General features: G+C 32.2%; 2 protein-coding genes across 5 annotated transcripts in view; one reads left to right on the forward strand and one right to left on the reverse strand.

The window, feature by feature from the left end:
* LOC134719048 (aminopeptidase N-like) overlaps positions 1–21249 on the forward strand; it is a 56907-nt gene that overhangs the window by 25485 nt on the left and 10173 nt on the right. For all 4 annotated transcript variants that reach the window (XM_063581983.1, XM_063581982.1, XM_063581985.1 and 1 more), the window contains exons 4-19: positions 487–604; positions 1551–1671; positions 3336–3490; positions 5247–5360; positions 5943–6077; positions 6414–6479; positions 7634–7699; positions 8394–8572; positions 10165–10265; positions 10848–10987; positions 11501–11556; positions 12070–12217; positions 12816–12892; positions 13381–13494; positions 14562–14729; positions 15346–15486. In XM_063581983.1, coding sequence (XP_063438053.1) covers positions 487–604; positions 1551–1671; positions 3336–3490; positions 5247–5360; positions 5943–6077; positions 6414–6479; positions 7634–7699; positions 8394–8572; positions 10165–10265; positions 10848–10987; positions 11501–11556; positions 12070–12217; positions 12816–12892; positions 13381–13494; positions 14562–14729; positions 15346–15486 — 1899 coding nt within the window. The remainder of the gene's footprint in view (positions 1–486; positions 605–1550; positions 1672–3335; positions 3491–5246; positions 5361–5942; positions 6078–6413; positions 6480–7633; positions 7700–8393; positions 8573–10164; positions 10266–10847; positions 10988–11500; positions 11557–12069; positions 12218–12815; positions 12893–13380; positions 13495–14561; positions 14730–15345; positions 15487–21249) is intronic.
* LOC134719051 (zinc finger BED domain-containing protein 4-like) lies at positions 17434–20059 on the reverse strand. The gene is made up of 2 exons (XM_063581990.1): positions 19909–20059; positions 17434–19415 (listed from the first exon to the last, which is right to left on the reverse strand). Exons 1-2 carry the CDS (start codon positions 20041–20043, stop codon positions 17718–17720), a joined length of 1833 nt encoding a protein of 610 aa, XP_063438060.1. The 5' UTR covers positions 20044–20059; the 3' UTR covers positions 17434–17717.

The following is a 21249-nucleotide window of genomic DNA, read 5'->3' on the forward strand; positions in this document are numbered from 1 at the left end:
CTTTTATACAAATAGACAGATATATCAAATAATATTTTCTAGCTTTTAAAGCGTTACCAATAAGACCCTTGAACCGTATGTAGCCTCTTTGGAAATACATTCTCTATCAAAGGTTTTTACCAGCATTTTTTTTTAGAATGAAATGCAAATGAAAGCTAAGAACATGATAAATGTTCTTAGTCTATAAGCATCATGATAAGTAACACTAAAGGAATATTAAGAGAACATTGGTCCGACTAGATGTTCATACTACAAAAGCTAGTTAGCTGTTTAAAACATTCTGATGCCGCTAATGTCGTCACAAACAAAGCTTTATTTTAACTTTTGTACTACGATACAATTTTGCAAGCTAACTTTTTGTCACGTTCTTGATGAGGTGATATTGCTATACAATAACACAATAAGTATTACATATATTTGAAATATTCAATTGCTGTAATCATATAAAACATTTGAGCCTCAATAACAATACCACTCGTATTTTAGGGCAAATGGCTGGATTGCTGATAACTATGCAGTTACACCAAAGATGTCAACCTATTTATTGGCTTTTATAATCTGTGATTTTGAATACACAGTAAACACAACTAAAAATAACGTAGAGGTTAGTATGTAATCCGGTTACAGATAATTAACAAAAGTAAGAAGATACTCTATAGGCGTATATCATATTTTTTTTAATTAAAAAAATGCCGAACCTCAAGTATTCTAACTTCTATTGATTGTAAAACTATATGCATGCATTTAAATTCATCAATGTATGAAAGAACAGACGAAATGACAGCTCCTAAATGGCTATTATTCAGTTAACATCTTCAGCTCAATTTACATCAATAATTTATTATTCGTGTGTTTCTCTGTCCTATATGTTCTCCCGTCTTATCATGTAATTTTGTCATTTTAATATTATATTAACATTGCCATAAAAGCGGGAGGTTTGGCTAGCCACAAAACCAGGTTCAACCCACCATTTTTTTTTATTTTCTGTACCAAGTCAGAAAAATGGCCATTGTTAAATTGTAGTTCTTTTCTGAGTGTGTTACGTTTTAGTGTTGTGTTTCGGTTGTATCGTAGTTCTTCTCTTATATTTCATGTGTTTCCCTCAGTTTCAGTTTGTAACCCGGATTTTTTCTCTCGATTTTCGAACTACTACTATTGTTGCCTTTATTTATACTCATTTGAATGTTGTTCCATAGGTCACGAAAGTAGGTCCTGAAACATAGTCTGTCGAGAATGAAAAATCATATCAAAAGTGTGTAAATACTAATAACATATACGAACTATAATACAATTGTTAAACACTCTTGGTTGGTGTATTGAACGTTTTATTGTATATAAGCATACACAAAACAGAAAACATTGCATTTCCATAAACCTCTATTTGAAGAGATTGTGTGTCTAGTAAAACTAGAGATTTTAAAGATCTAATGCCATATGATATATTTTCTGGTATCGCCATATGATATATTTTCTAGTATCGCCATATGATATATTTTCTAGTATCGCCATATGATATATTTTCTAGTATCGCCATATGATATATTTTCTAGTATCGAGCCTGGGCACGTCCAGAAGCGGTTGATCAAACACCGTACTCCTTAGATGTCGGAGTAAAAGTCCTGACATATTTTGAAGAATATTTTAATATTTCATTCCCTCTACCAAAGTCAGGTATGATAGCTTATATCTTATGCATTGTTTTTTTTATTTATTGTACGCACTTAGTTTTTCAAAATAATAATTATTGTTCTAAATGATACCCATGGCACGCGTTTAATATTTTAAACATAAACGTACTGGACGTCGTAATAACTCACAAGTCAGGAATATGACAGTTGTTTTCATTCTTTCGGTCGGTCGATAACGTTTGACGTCTGTTTTTATGAATTTACCCTTTTGGAATTTCCCTTGTAATTCGGTATTTTTGATTATTTATTTTAATCACCGAACTGATAGCCTGCTTTGTCATTTATTTATTAGTTGGTGTTTGTCTTGAACTATCTTTCAATAACAGCAAGTATTTCAAGGAGAGCCGTGGTGTAGTGTTTTGCGCATCGGACTCCTAACACAAAGGTTCCTGGTTCGATCCCTGGTCCTGGGAGAAAATTTCAGGGACTGAATTTTTGGCTCTCCCGTGACACCATCTGCAAGTATGTTCTGGAAAAACGATTATAGTCTGTCGGAAGTGGACGACACACGGATGTACCCGTTTAAAGAGAAAGCCATATCTCTAACACGTAAAAGAGACTCTCCTTTAGAGCAGGTTAATGCCGCTACAAGGCAGCGATCGCACCCGAAAAGTGGAATGGGATTTATAAAAGTTGCAAATGAACATGTTTCCTAATCCACTATCAATACATAAGTAACTGAGTCCATACCAAATTACAAGGACACTGTTAATGAGCCACTCGTTCTCCCGAATTCGCACGGTCAATAATGTCATAATTATAAATTAAATATCGGTAAAACATATGTCAACAACTAACACACTTTATAATTATATCCCCGCTTTAAACAAAATTTGGGTATGCTGTTTTATCTCTGTCTGTCCGTCAGTCCATCCATCCGGACGTCCCATGAATATTATTGTTGCATCTTTCTCAGAAGCTACATGACAAGGATGTCTGAAATTTGGTTTCAGGGTCTTTATATTAAGTTATACCGTGTGATGCTTTTCAGATTCACCACTTAACAACTTCCTGTTTACCGAACACTTGTATCATTTTTCTAATAATAGCCAAGTTGAAAATGTTCATTACATTTTTTTCAGGAACTACAATAAAGAATTTTTGAAAGTTCTTTTCAGGGTTTATATAAGTCAGTTATACCATGTGATACATTTTTAGAGTCAACACTCAACAACTTCTTGTTTACAGAACATTTCTTTACACAAGATAGCCAAATTTAAAAATTTTCGTCACATTTTCCCAAGGAAATACAAATCAAGGATTTAAAAAAAAAGATGGTTAAAGGATTTATAAAAGTCAGCTGTACCGTGTGATGTGTGTTCAGATTAATCACTCAACAACTTCCAGTGTACCGAAATATTTGGACGGGGGTATTATCAGTGAGCAGTAGCTCACACTTTAACTTGTGCATTCAGTTAGACCTTCTGAACGAGTGTCAAAAACTGCAACCAAAATCTGTAATCTTATTTAAAAATTCTAAGATATTTGTTAACACGGATATAATTTTACCAATAACAGGAGGGTTAAACTCGAATGTGCCAAATCTATGATGAGACTAGCGTCACCATGTTGTTTCTATCGCTTTACGTCAGTAACCATCTTATTATATTTCTTTGTTTCGTATATACACAATTTGTTTATAAACAGACATGATAGCTGTACCAGATTTTGCTGCCGGTGCTATGGAGAATTGGGGACTTATCACCTACAGAGAAACGGCCATGTTGTATGACCCAATGGAGTCAGCAGAGACAAACAAACAGAGAGTAGCTGTAGTCGTTTCGCATGAATTGGCACATCAAGTGAGAAATATTAGATTTCGTATGCAAACATATTTCTTTGAAGGATTTTTAGAAAAAGAGCACCCGCATTTCAATTCTCCTAAATATGTCAAACTTAAATACTTTCTTTTTCAAGAGTGAATGTCTCCGATAAATTATAGGCTACAGTTTACTAAACACCAAAAATGTAACGCGTTACGTTCTTTTTTCTCGGGTTCAACCGAACACAAAAAGCATTTCTTTTTTCTATAAAAAGGCAATGACACAAAACACAAATATTCTATGGGATGAAGGTTTGCAGTCTCCAGTCATTAAATAATACATTCGATACATAATAACAACATTTGAACACAACTTTAGAATGCCAGGTATTACCCCCCAAAAAACCCAGTCCTTATCACATTGTTTTCTCTAGAAATATGATCAACAGCTTGCATAATCTACAAAATATAATTACAAAATATTAGAAACAATTCACAACCAAAGAAATTAAACAAGAAAACTTAATAAATACTTTAAATTGGGAAGTCTACGGGTGCACCTATTACATATTACAATAGTATACTTTTAAACAACAAAAAAACACCTATGTAAATTCGTAAACATATTTATTAAAATGTAAAAAAACACTGACAACCACAAATATTTCAAAACAAATCATTTTTGCCAGAATCTTAAGGTAACGTGCGCAAATCAGTACACACATCCGGGTTTCTATAGTAATAACATAGTCAGTAATGACACGGATATCCCTCATCTTTAAAATATCTGGTTTCTCATAAAATGCATCCGTTCTGCGTGTGTTTATATTATTTTTATATTAATTGTGCGGTTATTTCAATTTACTGCACTAAGTTTTCACTTTTATGGGGGAAAGATTCAGGTTAACCCGTCTTCATTTAGAATTTCTGCATAAGCGCTTATAATTTGTGTATGCACGATTATAAAAATGCTTGGTCAATTTTCCTTGTATTGATGTCAACCCGGTTCATTTTTAAACCACTTTGCAATTGATAACTAAAATACATACTAGACAGCATCTTTACGTGAACATTGTATCTCTAACCACGGTATATCTATTACTGCATGGTGTATTGCTAAAAGCATCTAAATATAACTGAATATTACCTTGTTTTGACCTATTTGACCTGTCAATTTCTATGTATGTCGGTTGTATCAATTCGATTTTTCTGGTTTTTTGTTTGTTTTGTTGCAAATCAGTTTTCTGTTGTACCATTGTTTTCTTCTTATACTTGTGTTACCCTAGATTTCAGTTTGTTACCCGGATTTGTGACTATTGAAACAGCGGTGTAAACTTGTTGCATTTTTACGGTAGCGTAACATGTATAGTATCAGTCCCTATTGATATAATCTGTTAAACAGACATTGTGTAAATACTTGCATGTTTCAAAAGTGAATTTTGTAAATTTTACCTAACGTAAGGCTGCAGAGCTTTTATACATATGGACTTACGACATATTTGGTTATTATGTTTAAACACGAACGTGTAATGATTTCTTATTATATTATGGGTTCGACAAAAATGTAGCACAGGAAGGCTATTGGAAATATTAATGTACAGAGCACAGAGCGTCGTTAAACGTGCAAGTGTATTTTGTTATTTTACCCGTAGTTTTAAAAACGCCACATACATTAGAAAATTGGTAACAGTTATTGTAAATCATATATTTAGAAGGCTGAACTTTACATGCAAGTCGATTGGTTTAAGTCGTCCTTTTATCTGTATTTCAGTTTGTAAATAAATCTTCTTTTCTAGTGGTTTGGAAACTTAGTGACGCCATCTTGGTGGGATGATTTATGGCTGAATGAAGGATTTGCAAGCTTTGTAGAATACATGGGAGTCGACCACGTTCACCCAGACTGGCTGATGGTATGCTGTTTGATGATATAACACCAATAATATCTTTTTCACCTTTTGCCTCATAATTTTTAAAGAATATTATTATAAATAAACTCATCATAGATACCAGGATTGAAATTTTGTATTGACTCCCCTAGTATAATCAGTGACGCTCGAATCAAGAACAGTCTAAAAGGCAAAATTTGGGTCAAAGTTGAAGTCCATTGCGGACCAAATATCCCTAAAAGTTTTGCCAAACACAGATAAGGTAATCTATTCATGAGGTAGAAAAAGCTTAAGTATTTAAAATATTCAAAGTTTATTTATAAGTATGACCATATCAATTATAATTCATGTCAACACTGACTTGCTGACTACTGGGCTGATGATACCCCCGGAATAAACACGCTCCCTGACAGTGGCATTGATCTAGTGGTTGAAAATAAACTCGTCATAGATGAATGTAAGAAAATAAGGAATTTGAAAAAAGACAAACAATGCAAGTTAACAAAAAGGATTTGTTTATGCTTTGTATATATACATATCAGATGCATTATTTTATGTGTAACAAATGTATATGCTGTTATAAACTTTGTTTTCTACTTTATTTAGTTTGAACAAATTGTGGTTGAAGATTTACAAGACGTTTTTAACTTTGATGGTCTGGTTACCTCGCACCCTGTTTATGTACCAGTGTCTCATCCAAGTCAAATTAATGAAATATTTGATCGAATTTCATACGGAAAGGTATGGTCAATATTAACTTCCTATCTTATAGAGAAAGGGTACGGTTGTGTGTGAGTGTAACTTAATATTTGATACGGAAATCTCATACGAGACTCACATCAATTTGAAATGATACGACCCTTGATAAAAAACGCTCAAACAAAATGATCTGAAAGGCAATGAGTTGTTAACGAATACATACATATACTCAAGGAGCATTAATGATAAAAGAAAGTATATCTCGCTTATGTCTATCTTTAAATGACATAGTTTTCTTTAGAATTGTCGATTATAATTAAATAGCACAGTTGATGCAACACTGTTGTAACACTGTTATAACATATCACTGTATTTCAGGGAGCTACTATTATAAGAATGATGAGGTTCTTTCTAGGAGAAGAAACATTTCAAAAGGGACTTCAAGTAAGTTTTTTTTTAAGAAAGGAGTAACGGGATTTGCTTCAATGCGACAGTATCACAAAAATAATCACGATAGACCAATAAACAGTACGTAACAAAATGTCACGCTTCAAATCGGCAGCACTCGAGTCTTTAGTTAACACTTGATACACCCTATATATAGACCGGACTTAGGATTAAAGGGTTGGGTCACTGGTAGAAAATCTTACCAGTTAAAAGTACAACTTCCTTTGATAAGTAAAAGGAATCATAATCTCGTCATGATAGTCAAAACAAGTTTAAAGCCAAACAAAGTTACATCGTATTATTAGGTATTCCTCTTCATAAATGAATCAACCGTTATGTACGATTCCTCATACCAACTTGAAATCCGCTTTTTTCAGACTCGAAAGAACGTTGGGTATGGATTGATAACAATCATGAAATTGGTTGTAAATCCAATGTTTATAACATTTTTAGCTGAACAAAACGTTTTTGTGAGTGGTTTGGAAATCTCGACAATCATTCTTTTTGTACTGTTATACCACTGTACCAGGTTAGGGGGAGGTTTGGGATCCCGCTAACATGTTTAATCCCGCCACATTATTTATGTATTCCTTGTCCGAAGTCAGGAGCCTGTAATTCAGTGGTTGTCGTTTGTTTATGTGTTACATATTTGTTTTTCGTTCATTTTTCTTTACATAAATAAGGCCGTTAGTTTTCTCGTTTAAATTGTTTTATATTGTCTTATCGAAGACTTTTATAGCTGACTATGCGGTATGGGCTTTGCTCATTGTTGAAGGCCGTACGGTTACCTATAGTTCTTAATGTTTGTGTCATTTTTGGTCTTTTGTGTATAGTTGTGTCATTGGCAATAATACCACATCTTTTTTATATTAAACCGCAAATTGTCAAAGCCAGATTTTGTTTGGAAAGCTTTACATGGCTGAACCAGCATTCAGCAAGTAGACATATATGAATATTTTCAATGCAAATATGTGTTCATCTACATCGCGTAATTCTATTTTAATAATGTAGTCACAGTATACCATGACACTCTTGTAATGGCATTGTTATGTTCCTGACCTTAAATTCGTAGTTGAGTAAATTGGTGTTGCAGTTTTAATCGGACAAATTCATTGATTCAACAATAAACATCCTATTTGAAACTGTTACAGAGATATCTTAAAGAACAAGCATACGGAGCTGCCTTTCATGACGATTTATGGAAAGCTTTGTCAGAGGTATGAATATTTAACTTTTTTAATACTTAAGTAGTAATCAAAGGTACCAGGGATTATAATTTAGTACGCCACACGTGCGTTTCTTGTGCATAAGATTCATCAGTGACGCTCTTATCAAAATATTTATAAAGCCAAACAAGTACAAAATTGAAGAGCATTGAGGATCCAAAATTCTAAAAAAGTTAGGCCAATACGGCTAAGGTAAATAATCTATGTCTGGGATTAGAAAATCCTTATTTTTTTTGAAAAATTCAAATTTTGGTAAATAGAAAATTTATAAAAATGAACACAGATAATAGACAAATCTTTCAATATATTTGATAAGTATAAGATATATACCATTTCGTTCTAATTTTTGTTCAATGTTCCATTTTTTTAAAGTATGTATTTGTTTACCTTATATGTGCAATGTGTTATATGTAAATATTTTCCTTTTTTCACAACTTGTATTGACTTGAATACATTTTGCAAGTTTGGGTTCTTTCGCCACAAATTTAACTGAAAAATGAACACAGCTATATAAATATTAACATGATCAAGAATTGTTCTACCTGACTGTGGAATCAATGATTTCTGTTCCGAAAAAAAGTTAAGATACACCCTGATAGGGTTTAAACGGTCTTGTATATGCACAAATATGATATGGATGTTATCCGGAAGAGGTGTATACTTTTCAATAAAAGATTTATTTCAGCAAAGCAATATAGATGGTAGTGCTCATGATGTCAAACACATCATGGATACTTGGACCCTGCAGATGAATTTCCCAACTGTGTTCATAGAAAGAACAGGACAAAATTTAAGACTTAGCCAGTCAAGATACTTACTTGATAAAAATGCCACAGATCCAGGAACATATACTTCACCGTTTGGGTAAGTGTTTTTATATTGTAACAAAAATTCAATCAAATAATTATTAAACTGGTGTCTTTTTTTTTTTTTTTTTAGGTTTTACCGAATTGCACTATACACCTAATTAAACAAATGCTTTATATGAAAGACACGTGTTTCTGGAAAGAAGGTTTTGTTGTGGTATTCATATTGCTGTTCTTATCCTCCGAATAAAGTTCATCCTCTGGCCAACTGTTGACCTTAACATAGAATTGACCTTTTGAAAATAGGTTCACAATGCATATATATTACTACATTTCGACAAGAGAATAACATTAAAGTAAACTACTTCCGTTTAAGATGAGGCTCTAAGAGACGGTTTTATAATATTCATCGTATGCTCGCATTACTATGTTGTTTATATATTTATGATTCCTTCAATAGACCATAACATACTAATTCAATTTACCCCGAGGGTATCACAAGCCCAATCGTCAGCACTTTCGTACTTTATTTGGCCTTTTAAACTTTTTTAGATTCGAGCGTCACTGATGAGTCTCTTGTAGACGAAACGCGCGTCTGGCGTATATATATAAATTTAGTCCTGGTATCTATGATAAGTTTATTTACAACCACTCGGTCGATGTCACTGCTGGTGGAGATTTATTTCTCCGAGGGTATCACAAGCCCAGTAGACAGCACTTTTTGTGCTGACATGAATTATCATTGATATTGTTATATTTATAAATTAACTGTCTAAAAAATTTTGAATGTTTTGAAATACAAAGGCTTTTCTACCTCAGGCATATATTACCTTAGCTGTAATTGGCAAAACTTTTAGGAACTTTGGTCCTCAATGCTCTTCAACTTCGTACTTTATTTGGCCTTTTTAACTGTTTTGGATTCGAGCGTCACTGATGAGTCTTTTGTAGACGAAACGCGCGTCTGGCGTATATATAAAATTTAGTCCTGGTATCTATGATGAGTTTTTTTTATCATGCCATCGATCCTTTTATAGTTTATTGCGTACGTAATTGTTTACGAAAAACACATTACCCATTTAACATTTATTTTTGCCTTTGTAAAACATCATACAGTCATACAATTCACATATTCCAGTCCGATTCTAAAGTAATCAATCTTTTTTCCTACTTTTTTTTAAAGGAACAAATAAAGCATAAAAACACAAGATATTAGTGAATGTAAAGTTGCAATGAAATTAGTTGCCGAAACAATTTACAGATATACTCAATTATTATTAACAGAGAAACAGTTATATAACAATTTGACGGAGAAACTTATAACAGTTAAATGAGATGATTAACGGAAACACAAGTTATAACAGAAGGAGCAACTTTCTTGTAAAACAAAATGTCAAAGGAGAAAAAAAAGTTTGAAGAATGATAATATTAATCGCAATTCGCGATAGAATTAATTTGATTCCCTCAGTTGTATAGTTTGTTTTTCAACAATCATTTGGTCTTCAAATCATTTTTTTGTGATTAAACCACTGGTAAACTACGGTAGCCTGCGTTTGATTTTTATATACCAGTAAGTACTAGAATATATGGACATGTGTTTTTTACCACATGTTTTAATGACTTTTTTTGTATTTTATTATTGCCTTTTTATAGATATAAATGGGAAATTCCAGTGACATTCACCACTCAATCAATTTCTAATTTCAACCAAACAGACAATGATATCATTTGGATGATGAGAGATGGAACCGATGGTAACTATGATATTGTTTCTTCAAGTTTCCTCTAACTTGTACTGTATGTAATCGAATTGATACGTAATGCTTGTGTTGTGCGTGTATCGAGTGTTTTCTTTGTTGATTATATTATTGTTTCGTTGTCAAATATACATGTATAAGAAATGTTTTATTTTCGTCAGAGCATTTAACTAAACTAAATATAATGAAGCCCTAAATAAAAATATTTAATTGAGAAAAAAACGATACTTTAGAAGAATTTCGAAAATAATAATTGGACAAAATAAAACTATTTTGATCTTACACATGTTACTTAGGGATGATAAGTGTCATCTATTTTCCTGCATTGTTGTTAATATGATGGTATTTTATGGGACTGTCGACGTCATACATATAAAATATGTACCTAGTCAGCAATATGACATTTGTTTTCAGCCGTTTGATTTTGCAATTTGATAAGGAGCTTTTAGATTGAATTTTAATTTTTTATGCACTTTTACAATCTGGTTACGTCTTTGAATCATTACTAAACCTCACGATGATAAAGCTTCACATGTATTATTACAGTAAGTACACTACTGTATCCACTTTTTTCTTCAGTTGTTATTAGTGATGCAATGTCCGGTGGATCAATGGATAGCTGGTATATAGGGAACGTTATGCAGTATGGTTACTATAGGGTTAATTATCCAGAGAGCAATTGGCAGAAACTGATTCAGCAACTGAAGACTGATCTGACGGTATTGTACACATTATATCAGACATTTGCGTGATCATTATGTCAAAATAAGTACGCCAAATAAACCTGCTGCATACATGAGTCTCATCAGAGGCACTTGAATCAAAAATCACTCGGAAGGCTCATTCAAAACATATATCAAATGGACTGTAAACTAAACATCATAAAGATTTCAGAGCATCTAAAGAAGTGTACAACAATCTGTAACGTCTTGTATTGAACAAATGAAATCAAAACAAAATGACAGATATGAATCTATCTGAAGCACACATGTGTGAATATACAACAAAAGATAACATACCCATCAATCGGACCGAAAGCCTGTTGGGAAGCTCTTTTGTGAAACTTTTTGCATCCACATAATAAGCATCCAATTTTATGGAAACAGAAACATGTAATGCCTATTGTCAATCCGGTGTTCATTTATTTTCCTTTATTTTTAATCTATATCTTTTGTATATTGAATTTTCAAAAGATTCCTGGGAATACTGATTCACGATTGTTTCTTTTCCAGAAAATTCATCCAATAAATAGAGCTCAAATAATAAACGATGCTTGGAACTTAGCAAAGTAAGTCGTTTACATATAAAACTATGACGTAATGTTACATTAATACCCGGTTCTAACACAATTGATAAAATAATGATAGGTCAACACAATTATGTTTTTCATCATTTTTAAATACTATTAAAGTGTTATTTTATGAATTGCATGCACCCGCAGCACTGACGCACTTTCCCCGAACACGTTCAAATAATGCATTGAAAAGCTAAGGATGTGAAAAAACGTACGCATGTATACAACTAACAAAAATATTAAATTGATAACCACATTCATCTATGGCCATCTTTGCACGAGGAATGTGGCACCTTAGTTTTTGTTTTTAGCGTATGACACCTTCTTTGAAAATTTACTCTTTACTGCTTATGAAAAATATAACTTTTCAAGTATCAGGGATTTCAAAATAAGTACATTTTTGTAAATTTTCATTTTATTTTGTATTTTTTAGGTTGAATCGACTTATTATCACTTTGTTTCTTTGAGTCAGTCGACTTATTTCAAATGGTTGTTTTTCATTTATAGATCCGGCGACCTTAAGATGAGCATAGCCCTTCAAACAGTTGAATACATGTCGACAGAGGACAACTTTTTACCGTATTCAGCAGCTTCAGGCGAACTTCTTTATGTTGAAGACATGCTCGAAAGAACGGCATTGTTTGGAGCCTTCTCTGTAAGTACGAATGTATATCTACATCGTTATAAAACAATGACATTAGCACTGTTACTTGAAAATGCCAAATTTGCACACACAAAACAAATGAAAAAGACAATAACAATCAAAACCGAGGAGTTAACAAAAACTCATGATACCAAAAGACATTTACATCAACTGTTACAAATAATAAATAAGAAACAACACGAAATCGACTAAAAACCGGGAGTGAAATCAGGTGCTCAGGTGAAAATAAGTCTAAGCTGTCCTTATCTATTTCCGATGTTTCCTTTTATGATCCCTTCTATAAATTCATCGTTTATACCAGGATTGATATTTTGTATTTGAGCCAGTAACTCTCGAATCAAATAAGTTATTTTGGCCAAAAAAAGCAAGAAGATGAAGAGCATTAAAACAAGACATTCTTAACGTTTTTTGTGCCTTCTCTGTAAGGATTATTTTTATTGATGTTAATCGTTTGAAGTTTTTAAATTTCTGTTTGCATAATGATAATGACCTCTGTTTAAAAGATGAGGTGATGTAAAAGTGTTTGATATACTGAGCATAGTAATTGTTAATTGTTCTTTAATGATTTTATTCTTTCGTATACTAACAGAAATTCATGAAAGCAACGTTCACAATTCCCTTCAATAAGTTTGGGATGGACAACTCGGGATCGGCTCATTTAGAAACGTAAGTGATTCTAATGTTTGGTCTTTTTACATACAGTAAAAATGTTTTACAGCTGAAAAGAACACACTGTGATCTTAACTGCAAAATTGCTTGAGCAAAAAAGCAACACACTAATCAACAAAACGTTTAATCCAATTATACAGGGAAATAAAAACGATGGCATTATTTTAAATGTTTTTTGAAATGATGACAACGTGAAACATAGGAAACAAAGTACAAATGTATGCACCTAAATTTATGGTGTATCAAACAATAAAAAAGATAAACATTTCTGAGTTTAAAAAACAATTTTCCAGATGAAGATGATTCATGTTTAAGGGATTTGACATAACCCGTTTGTATCCAAACTTTCCAAGAGCTGATGTGTGTAAGATTTACGAAAGCATCCACATACTTGATGAGTTCGTGATAAAAAAATTATTTCTCACATCATCGTTGGATAACAATACAGAATCAGAGATATGAGTTAGTCTTTTATATATTTTTAGATATGTAAGAAGGATTGTTGTTGCTCTAGCATGTAAATATGGTAACACAGATTGTATAGGAAATGCAACAAAATTATATAGGGAGCTTATGGACACGACCGACGGACCTAACCCGTGAGTACAACAAGCACTTATATACTACAATTGTTTACAAAATTCTACGAGAAAACAAATTGCATACTAATTATGTATGGCATTTTTCTAGCAAACTTTTAAATTAAACATCATTCCTTTTCCTTTACAATCGTATTTGCCTTTTCGTAATACTGAAAACTTTAAAGAAACGTTAATTAGTGTTTACTGAATCAGGTAAAAATATCATATATAGAATTTTTATCAACATTTAAATACGTGATCAAAACTGTATCGTATGCCCTTAATATGAATCTTGCATTAACCGAAACTTGTCTAAACCAAGCATCTTTTTTAGGTTTAGTCATATCATAATGTATGCGTTGGTAATCTAATTAAACTTAGCATCTTTAAAATCCGTACAAAATACACAAGCTGTTTTTTGTTAAATTATTTGTAATTTCTGTTTCATATAAAATGCCTATAAATTCTTGCAGTTTATTTTTACTTACAACTCATATTTATCAAATGTTCATTTGTGTAGAAAAAAAATTGTTTTTGGTGTACATTTAGCACTATTGACGTTTTCATGAAGATTGGTTCAAATAATCTCTATACTTAATCAAACCAATGTAATTTATAAAAAAAGAGGCGTCCATGAACTCGTTTTCAAGTTAATTACTATATATAGGAAGATGTGGTGTGAGTGCCAATGAGACAACTTTCCATCTAAATAACAATTTAAAAAAAAAAGTAAACCATTGTAGGTCAATGTACGGCCTCCATCACGGAGCCCCGACCAAAACCGAACAACAAGCTATAAAGGACCCCAAAACTACTAGAATAAAACCATTCAAACGGGAAAACCAACGGTATAATCTATAAAAAAACGAGAAACGAGCTACACGTATAAATTACATAAAAAACGACGTTTGAATGATAAAAATCAGTCGTAAAATGCATCTTTTCCCAATATGTCACAGTTTGACGTCGCGAAAATAACATTTTACGTAAGCAACGCCATTACTTCCCCTGTAACTGTATCGTGTGCCCTCAAACAGGTTTAACTGTACGTTATGCAAACTTCCTTAATCCGTATATATTTTCAGAATCGATGTTAATCTGCGATCCACTGTGTACTGCACAGCCATACGTTACGGAGGTGTAGAAGAATGGGACTTTGCATATAAAAAATATAAGACATCGAATGTTGCCACTGAGAAAGCTGTTTTGTTATTGTCGATGTCCTGCAGCCGGGATGTTTGGGTTTTGAGCAGGTGTGTATTGAAAGGAAAATAGAGTTTACATTTTGAACAATTGTGACTACTTTTTATATACATGTATATGTGCTCACTTTTGAAGGCATCAACCAACAATTATTTTTAATCAAATGATTTACTTGGAAAAATGTCAGGGATACTCCACTGGCAGATTGTTTTAATTATTTTATCTATTATATTACTTACCCGTCATGACTGACTTGCAACTTCGAAACCAGCACATGACAGAAACGTCCGAATCAAATCTTTAATACATTCGATTGTCATTTTCTTTTGCCTAAATACGCTTGATAATTATGGTTACCCGGCTGTGGCTATAAATACAAATCCATCTCAACAATATAGATAATAAAGCTGAAGTGGCGTTAAAACGTACACTCAATTAGCCAATCAAAATGTTGATTTTGAATGATTTAAAACTTTTTATAAACAAAATAACGAAATAAACTTCTTGCTATAAACATGATAAACAAATTTCAAACATTGTTAGAATTCTTCTAGTGTGAATGAGTTTATTAAATCTGTTAACGTGTAATCAAGACGTAAAACAAATACAGGACACGCCTAAATAATGTTTAAACTTATGTTTTTGTCTATTTTATATACAATATAGATATCTCAAATATACATTGATACCCGAGGAAATTCGGAAACAGGATGCAGTTAGTACTATAGTTTATATATCTAGAAATACCATTGGTAGATCTTTAGTATGGGATTTTGTTCGAGGAAACTGGGATTTTATTTTCAATGAGTAAGTGCAGAATATTTAATAATTGATCTTGTGGCTTCAATCTACGGTATACCTTGAGTATAAGGGAACATAAAATACCGTGGCTACACCATTAACTTAGCCATTTATCGTTTGTATAGTATACACTACACTTCATCGACATAAAACTAGTTTATGTCTTCTAAAGATTCGTATGATACAAAATATCGATGTTTTATAGAACGACGTGGGTGGTTTATAACGACCTTTACAAACACTGAGAGTCTTGCACGGTCGATTTGTATAGATTTAAACTGTCATGGCCAAAATTGGAGGCATTCAAAATGTTTAATTTGCACAACAGCTATTTAAAAAAAATTTAAATAACAATGTGTTTAGGAACAGTTTGATTTTTACAAAAGCGTATCTTTAATAACAGTTAATTAATTCATTAACAGAATTTTAACCTGGTATACATCGAATTTTTTTCGAAAGAATTTGTGAGTGATATCACCGGGTTCGCATTACACATATGCGAATATTACTCATAGGTAATTGTATGATTTTTACAAAAAAAAACCATAAATAATTGATATTCAACATTTTGTACAACTCTTAGTTTCAGTCAAGGTGTTTTGAAATTTGAGAAATTATTCAGTGGAATAACTTCCAGTTTCAATACTGTTTATGATATCAAACAGGTAATATGGTGTTGTTATATTTGTGTTGAATAGTAAATGTTGTGCTCTAAGTTTTTATGTTGCTTTTGTTAGTTTGTGGTTTTTAGTTAGCTCCGAATAGCATGTTGATTAGCTTCTTTATTCAAACTTTAGAACATTAAACGGCTAAAGTAATTGAGAAAACAAGAATGTGTCCAAAGTACACGGATGCACCACTCGTACTATCCTTTTCCATGTTCCATGGACCGTGAATTGGGTAATAATATAATTTGGCATTAAAATAAGAAAGATTATACTATAGGGAACATATGCACTAAGTTTCAAGTTGATTGGACTTCAATTTTATCAAAAACAACCTTGACCAAAAACTTTAACCTGAAATTCCCACTTTCATTTTTTATGTTAATTGGACCGTGAAATTGGGGTCAAAAGTCTAATTTGGCTTAAAAATTATAAAGATCATATCATAAGCGACAAGTGTATAAAGTTTCAAGTTGATTGGACTTCAGCTTCATCAAAAACTAAATCATAGACCTTGACCAAAAACTTTAACCTGAAAAACTCTGACTTTCATATTCTATGTTCAGTGGACCGTGAAATTGGGATCAAAAGTCTAATTTGGCTTGAAAATTAGAAAGAACATATCATAAGCAACAAGTGTACTAAGTTTCAAGTCGATTGGACTTCAGCTTCATTAAAAACTACCTTGACCAAAAACTTTAACCTGGTAACGAACGGACGCACAGACGGAATAACGGACGAACGAACGGAGCCACAGACCAGAAAACATAATGTCCCTCTACTATCGTAGGTGGGGCATAAAAATAAACTTACTATGATAAGGCATTGAACTTTGAGCTACCTAAGTATGTATTGGTCAAAACATTCCGATTAATTTAAATGGCCATATTTCTTATTTAATTCAATGTAGCCGGCAAATATCAGCAAATATTTTTGTGATTAAACCTTCAGACAAAGTAAAGCCGTGGTTATATTATTGACGTTATTAAGACTTTAGAATGTATTTAAGGATCGGTATACACTGTAGGCGGTCACGGAGACAAATGTATATGTATGACATCTCCGGTATAGGCTGTTTCGTCACATGTGTCTGTCTCTTCTATGTATTCAATGCTCTTCAACTTCGTACTTTATTTGGCTTTTTTACCTTTTTAGATTTAAGCCGCACAAATGAGTCTTTTGTATATACTAATTTAGTCCTGGTATCTATGATAAGTTTATTTACAACCACTGGGTCGATGCCACGGCTGGTGGAGATTCCCCCCCCCCCCCGAGGGTATCACAAGCAGGGATGGGGTCGATTACTTTGAAATGTAATCGATTACATTACAATTACTTTGCTTATTTTATGTAATCGATTACATTATGATTACACCCAATTTCAAATGTAATTGATTACATTAGATTACTTTTCTCCATTGTAATCATGATTACTTGTGATTACTTATGATTACATTGTATATTTTACTTAACATCAACAAACTAAATCTATAGAATTTTTTTAATATCATAAATATATACAAGTTAAGTAAAGTGATACTTGTACTGTTTGATAATGCAGCCATAAGTCCTTTATGCAATTGCAAATTTTTCATTGCATTTTATCATCATCAGCATTTGAAAGGTTGAATCACTAAGTCTGCATCTATCTGGCCTAAAGAATTTTCCAGCAACACTAAAAAGTCGTTCAACTGGAGCAGAAGTAGCAGGAATTGTGAGATAAGTTTTTGCAAGTTTTGTCAGTATTGGGTATATCTCAGTATGATCATTCCAGTACTTTAATGGATCACATGCATCATCACATGGCTCAAGAAGGTATTGCGAAATTTCCATTTTAACAATATCACCTGAGATATGCTTTTTCCTCCCCTTTGTTGGTGTCATGAAACTGAACAATCCTGTGTCATCAGATTTGGACATCTTCCTTGGGGGAGAACTTTCATCACTGTAATTTTCACAATCAACTTTTTGCTTCCTTGCATATGTTAGAAGCTTCTCCTCCATTGCAACTGGATCTTTTGACCATCTTAGTTTGAACCTAGGATCCAATATTGCTGAAATCAGATATACATCTTCAGATTTAAAGCATAATAGTCGTTTTGTCATTGAGGACATCAGTGTTGAAACCATTTTGTTGTTGTATGTGGTAGACAGTTCTGCAAGTTTGTGTTCGAGTCCTAGTGTAACTGGAACAGCTAAACTTCCTGACACATTAATTTCCTTTTGTACCATTATTGTGGCATCCTCAAAAGGCTTAAGCACTAAGCATAGTTCTTGTAATAGTTTACGCTCATATCCAGTGAGTTTAATTGTATCTAGTTTATTCAACTTTTCTTCAGACACTTCAAGAACAGAGCGAATCATAGTTATTTGTGAATTCCACCGTGTTGCGTTTTCAGCTTGTAGCCTTTTCTCCCCTTCTAGGATGTCAGATGCATTTATGGACTTTCGCACATATCTTACAATATTTGATGCTTTACTGATAACTGTTTTTAAATGTGGACTAGCATCCTTTAATCCATCTCTTACCACCAGTTGTAGGGTATGAGCATAACATCTTCCATGTTTTGGTAAATCATCTTCAGGAAAGTCAATATTAATAGGTTCCAATTCAGATTCGTCATTTTCATCTTCACTGTCTGATTTAGAATTTTTTTCCTCATTATTACATGTATATCCCGGGAGACTGAAGTCAAATGCTTTGGTCATGTTTGAAGCATTGTCAGTTATAATGTTTGTAATTTTGTCTGCAATATTGTAACAAGCAACTGCCTCTTCATATTCCTGGCGTATATTCTCAGCACAGTGTTTCCCCTTAAAACGTTTACAAGATACCATGATAGACTTCATGCACCAATCAAGTATGAAATGACCTGTGATTCCTAAGAATCCCTTCATCTGACGATTAGACCATAAATCGATAGTCAGACACACACTTTCTGCTGAGCGTAATTTTTCCTTTATATTTGATTGAATATTGCTTGCTTTCTGATGTAATAGTTTGGTAGAAAGATGTTTCCTGCTAGGAAGTTGATATTTTGGATTCAATGATTCGACAAAGGTCTTGAATTCGGGACTCTCTACAACTGAGAGTGGTGTTAAATTTCCAGCTACAAATGAAACCAAAGCATCTGTAATCTGCATTTGAGAAGCATCATTGGCAGAGTATTTTGAAACTGATGTAGATTTTGTAAAGTTGCTTATATTTGTTTGCGATATTTGTGTACCATCCTCAGATTTACTTTGAATGAAAATGTCTCTGTGCTTTCTCTGTAAAAGAAAACAAAAACATGGTTATTTATTTATTATTTATAAAAAGAATTAAACAGACAGTGACTAATTAATGATCAAGTACATTGTAGTCTTATTGTGTTTGACCTGAGGACATAATTGACATGTATACATGTTTTTACAGGTGTTAATCCCCATTTAAAATTTTATGACAATCAATAGGTGTAAGAAAAATGTGTTGTGTTAATTGCATTATTAAATAATGTTATGAATTGCTAATATTAATTGCATGCACAATTATATAACATATTTTAATATTGAACATTTAAAAAAAACATTTTGTGTAAACTAAAAATTGGAAGTATTTTCAAAGTTTATATAGATGTTTAAACAATGAAAACATAAAATATTGTAATATTTATAAAGTACAAATTGTAGACCTGATACCCTTGCTCTAAATTTTGGTCTCTCAAGAAATGATAATAATCATGATAATATTTCAACATTTCAATAATTATTTAAACTAACTTACCTTTAAATGTGTCACAAAGTTTGATGTTGTTTTGGCATTGCCAGAGATGTATGTTGGACAATATTTGCACTTTGCCTTCACAGTCCCAGAATTTGGTGCATGATCGGGAAACACAAAGTGTTTCAAAGCAGACATTTTATATTAATTTCAACATAACATCCAATTCAAAAATTAAAGATAAAAGCTTAGTTATAGACTTATAATATAAATAAAATCTTTCAACAAAGAAAATTTAAATATCCAATAAAAAGAGTGAAAATAACTAGTGAGTAGATTTCAATGCAAGAGTTAATACTAAGAAATTCTAGTTTAAACCAGTGTGATCACTGAAGTATAGAAAATAAACATGTTTCACTTTTTTCTAATTAAATAGTTTAAATCTTAAATCAATCTCAAATCTTAACCATAGTTATACAAAACTTTTTCAAACAGTAATAAAGATCAATGACAATTGGACAATGTAAAACATTGTAAACCTAAGTTTAATGTGCAAGCATGATTTATTTTAAAAATAAATTATGTCTCTAAAATTTGTAATCATCAAGTAATCATATAAATGTAATCTAGAAGTAATCTAAAAGTAATCATGATTACACCTGTTTTTTGCAATGTAATCGATTACATTCCGATTACTTGTAATCAGAAAATGAATGATTACTGATTACATGTGATTACATGACAAAATGTAATCGATTACAGCTGATTACGATTACTGATTACGATTACCCCATGTCTGATCACAAGCCCAGTAGTCATGAATTGTCATTGATATGGTTATATTTATAAATTTACTGTTTACAATTTTTTTATTTTTGAAGTACTAAGGCTTTATTACCTCAGACATATATTACCTGAGCTGTATTTGACATACCTTTTAGAAATTTTGGTCCTCAAAGTTCTTCAACTTCGTACTTTATTTGGCCTTTTTAACTTTTTATGATTTGAGCGTCACTGATGAGTCTTTTGTAGACGGAACGCGCGTCTGGCGTATATATTAAAATTAGTCGTGTTATCTGTGATGAGTTTATTGATTACCTTAACCACACAAAACTAAGATTTATTAAAAATTTTACTCCACCCCTGTTACAAAACCATCTTTTGGTATATAAATTAAGTTAAAAAGAGAAGCATTACATTTAAACATGCCTTTAAATACATGTGTTTGTCTTGTTAAAATAATCGTACCAAGTTTGCAAAAAGTCCCAAAATTTGCTTAGTATTTTACAGTTTTATAATATCGAAATCTTCGAACTTATATTTACCAATTTTCACTTTTATTAGATAAACAGAAAATTCACCGATTCAACTTTCAACTCATTCTTAAATTTCTTTTTTACATGT

Source organism: Mytilus trossulus, chromosome 5 (genome assembly GCF_036588685.1).
Source record: "Mytilus trossulus isolate FHL-02 chromosome 5, PNRI_Mtr1.1.1.hap1, whole genome shotgun sequence".
In the NCBI taxonomy this organism is placed as follows: Eukaryota; Metazoa; Mollusca; class Bivalvia; order Mytilida; family Mytilidae; genus Mytilus; species Mytilus trossulus.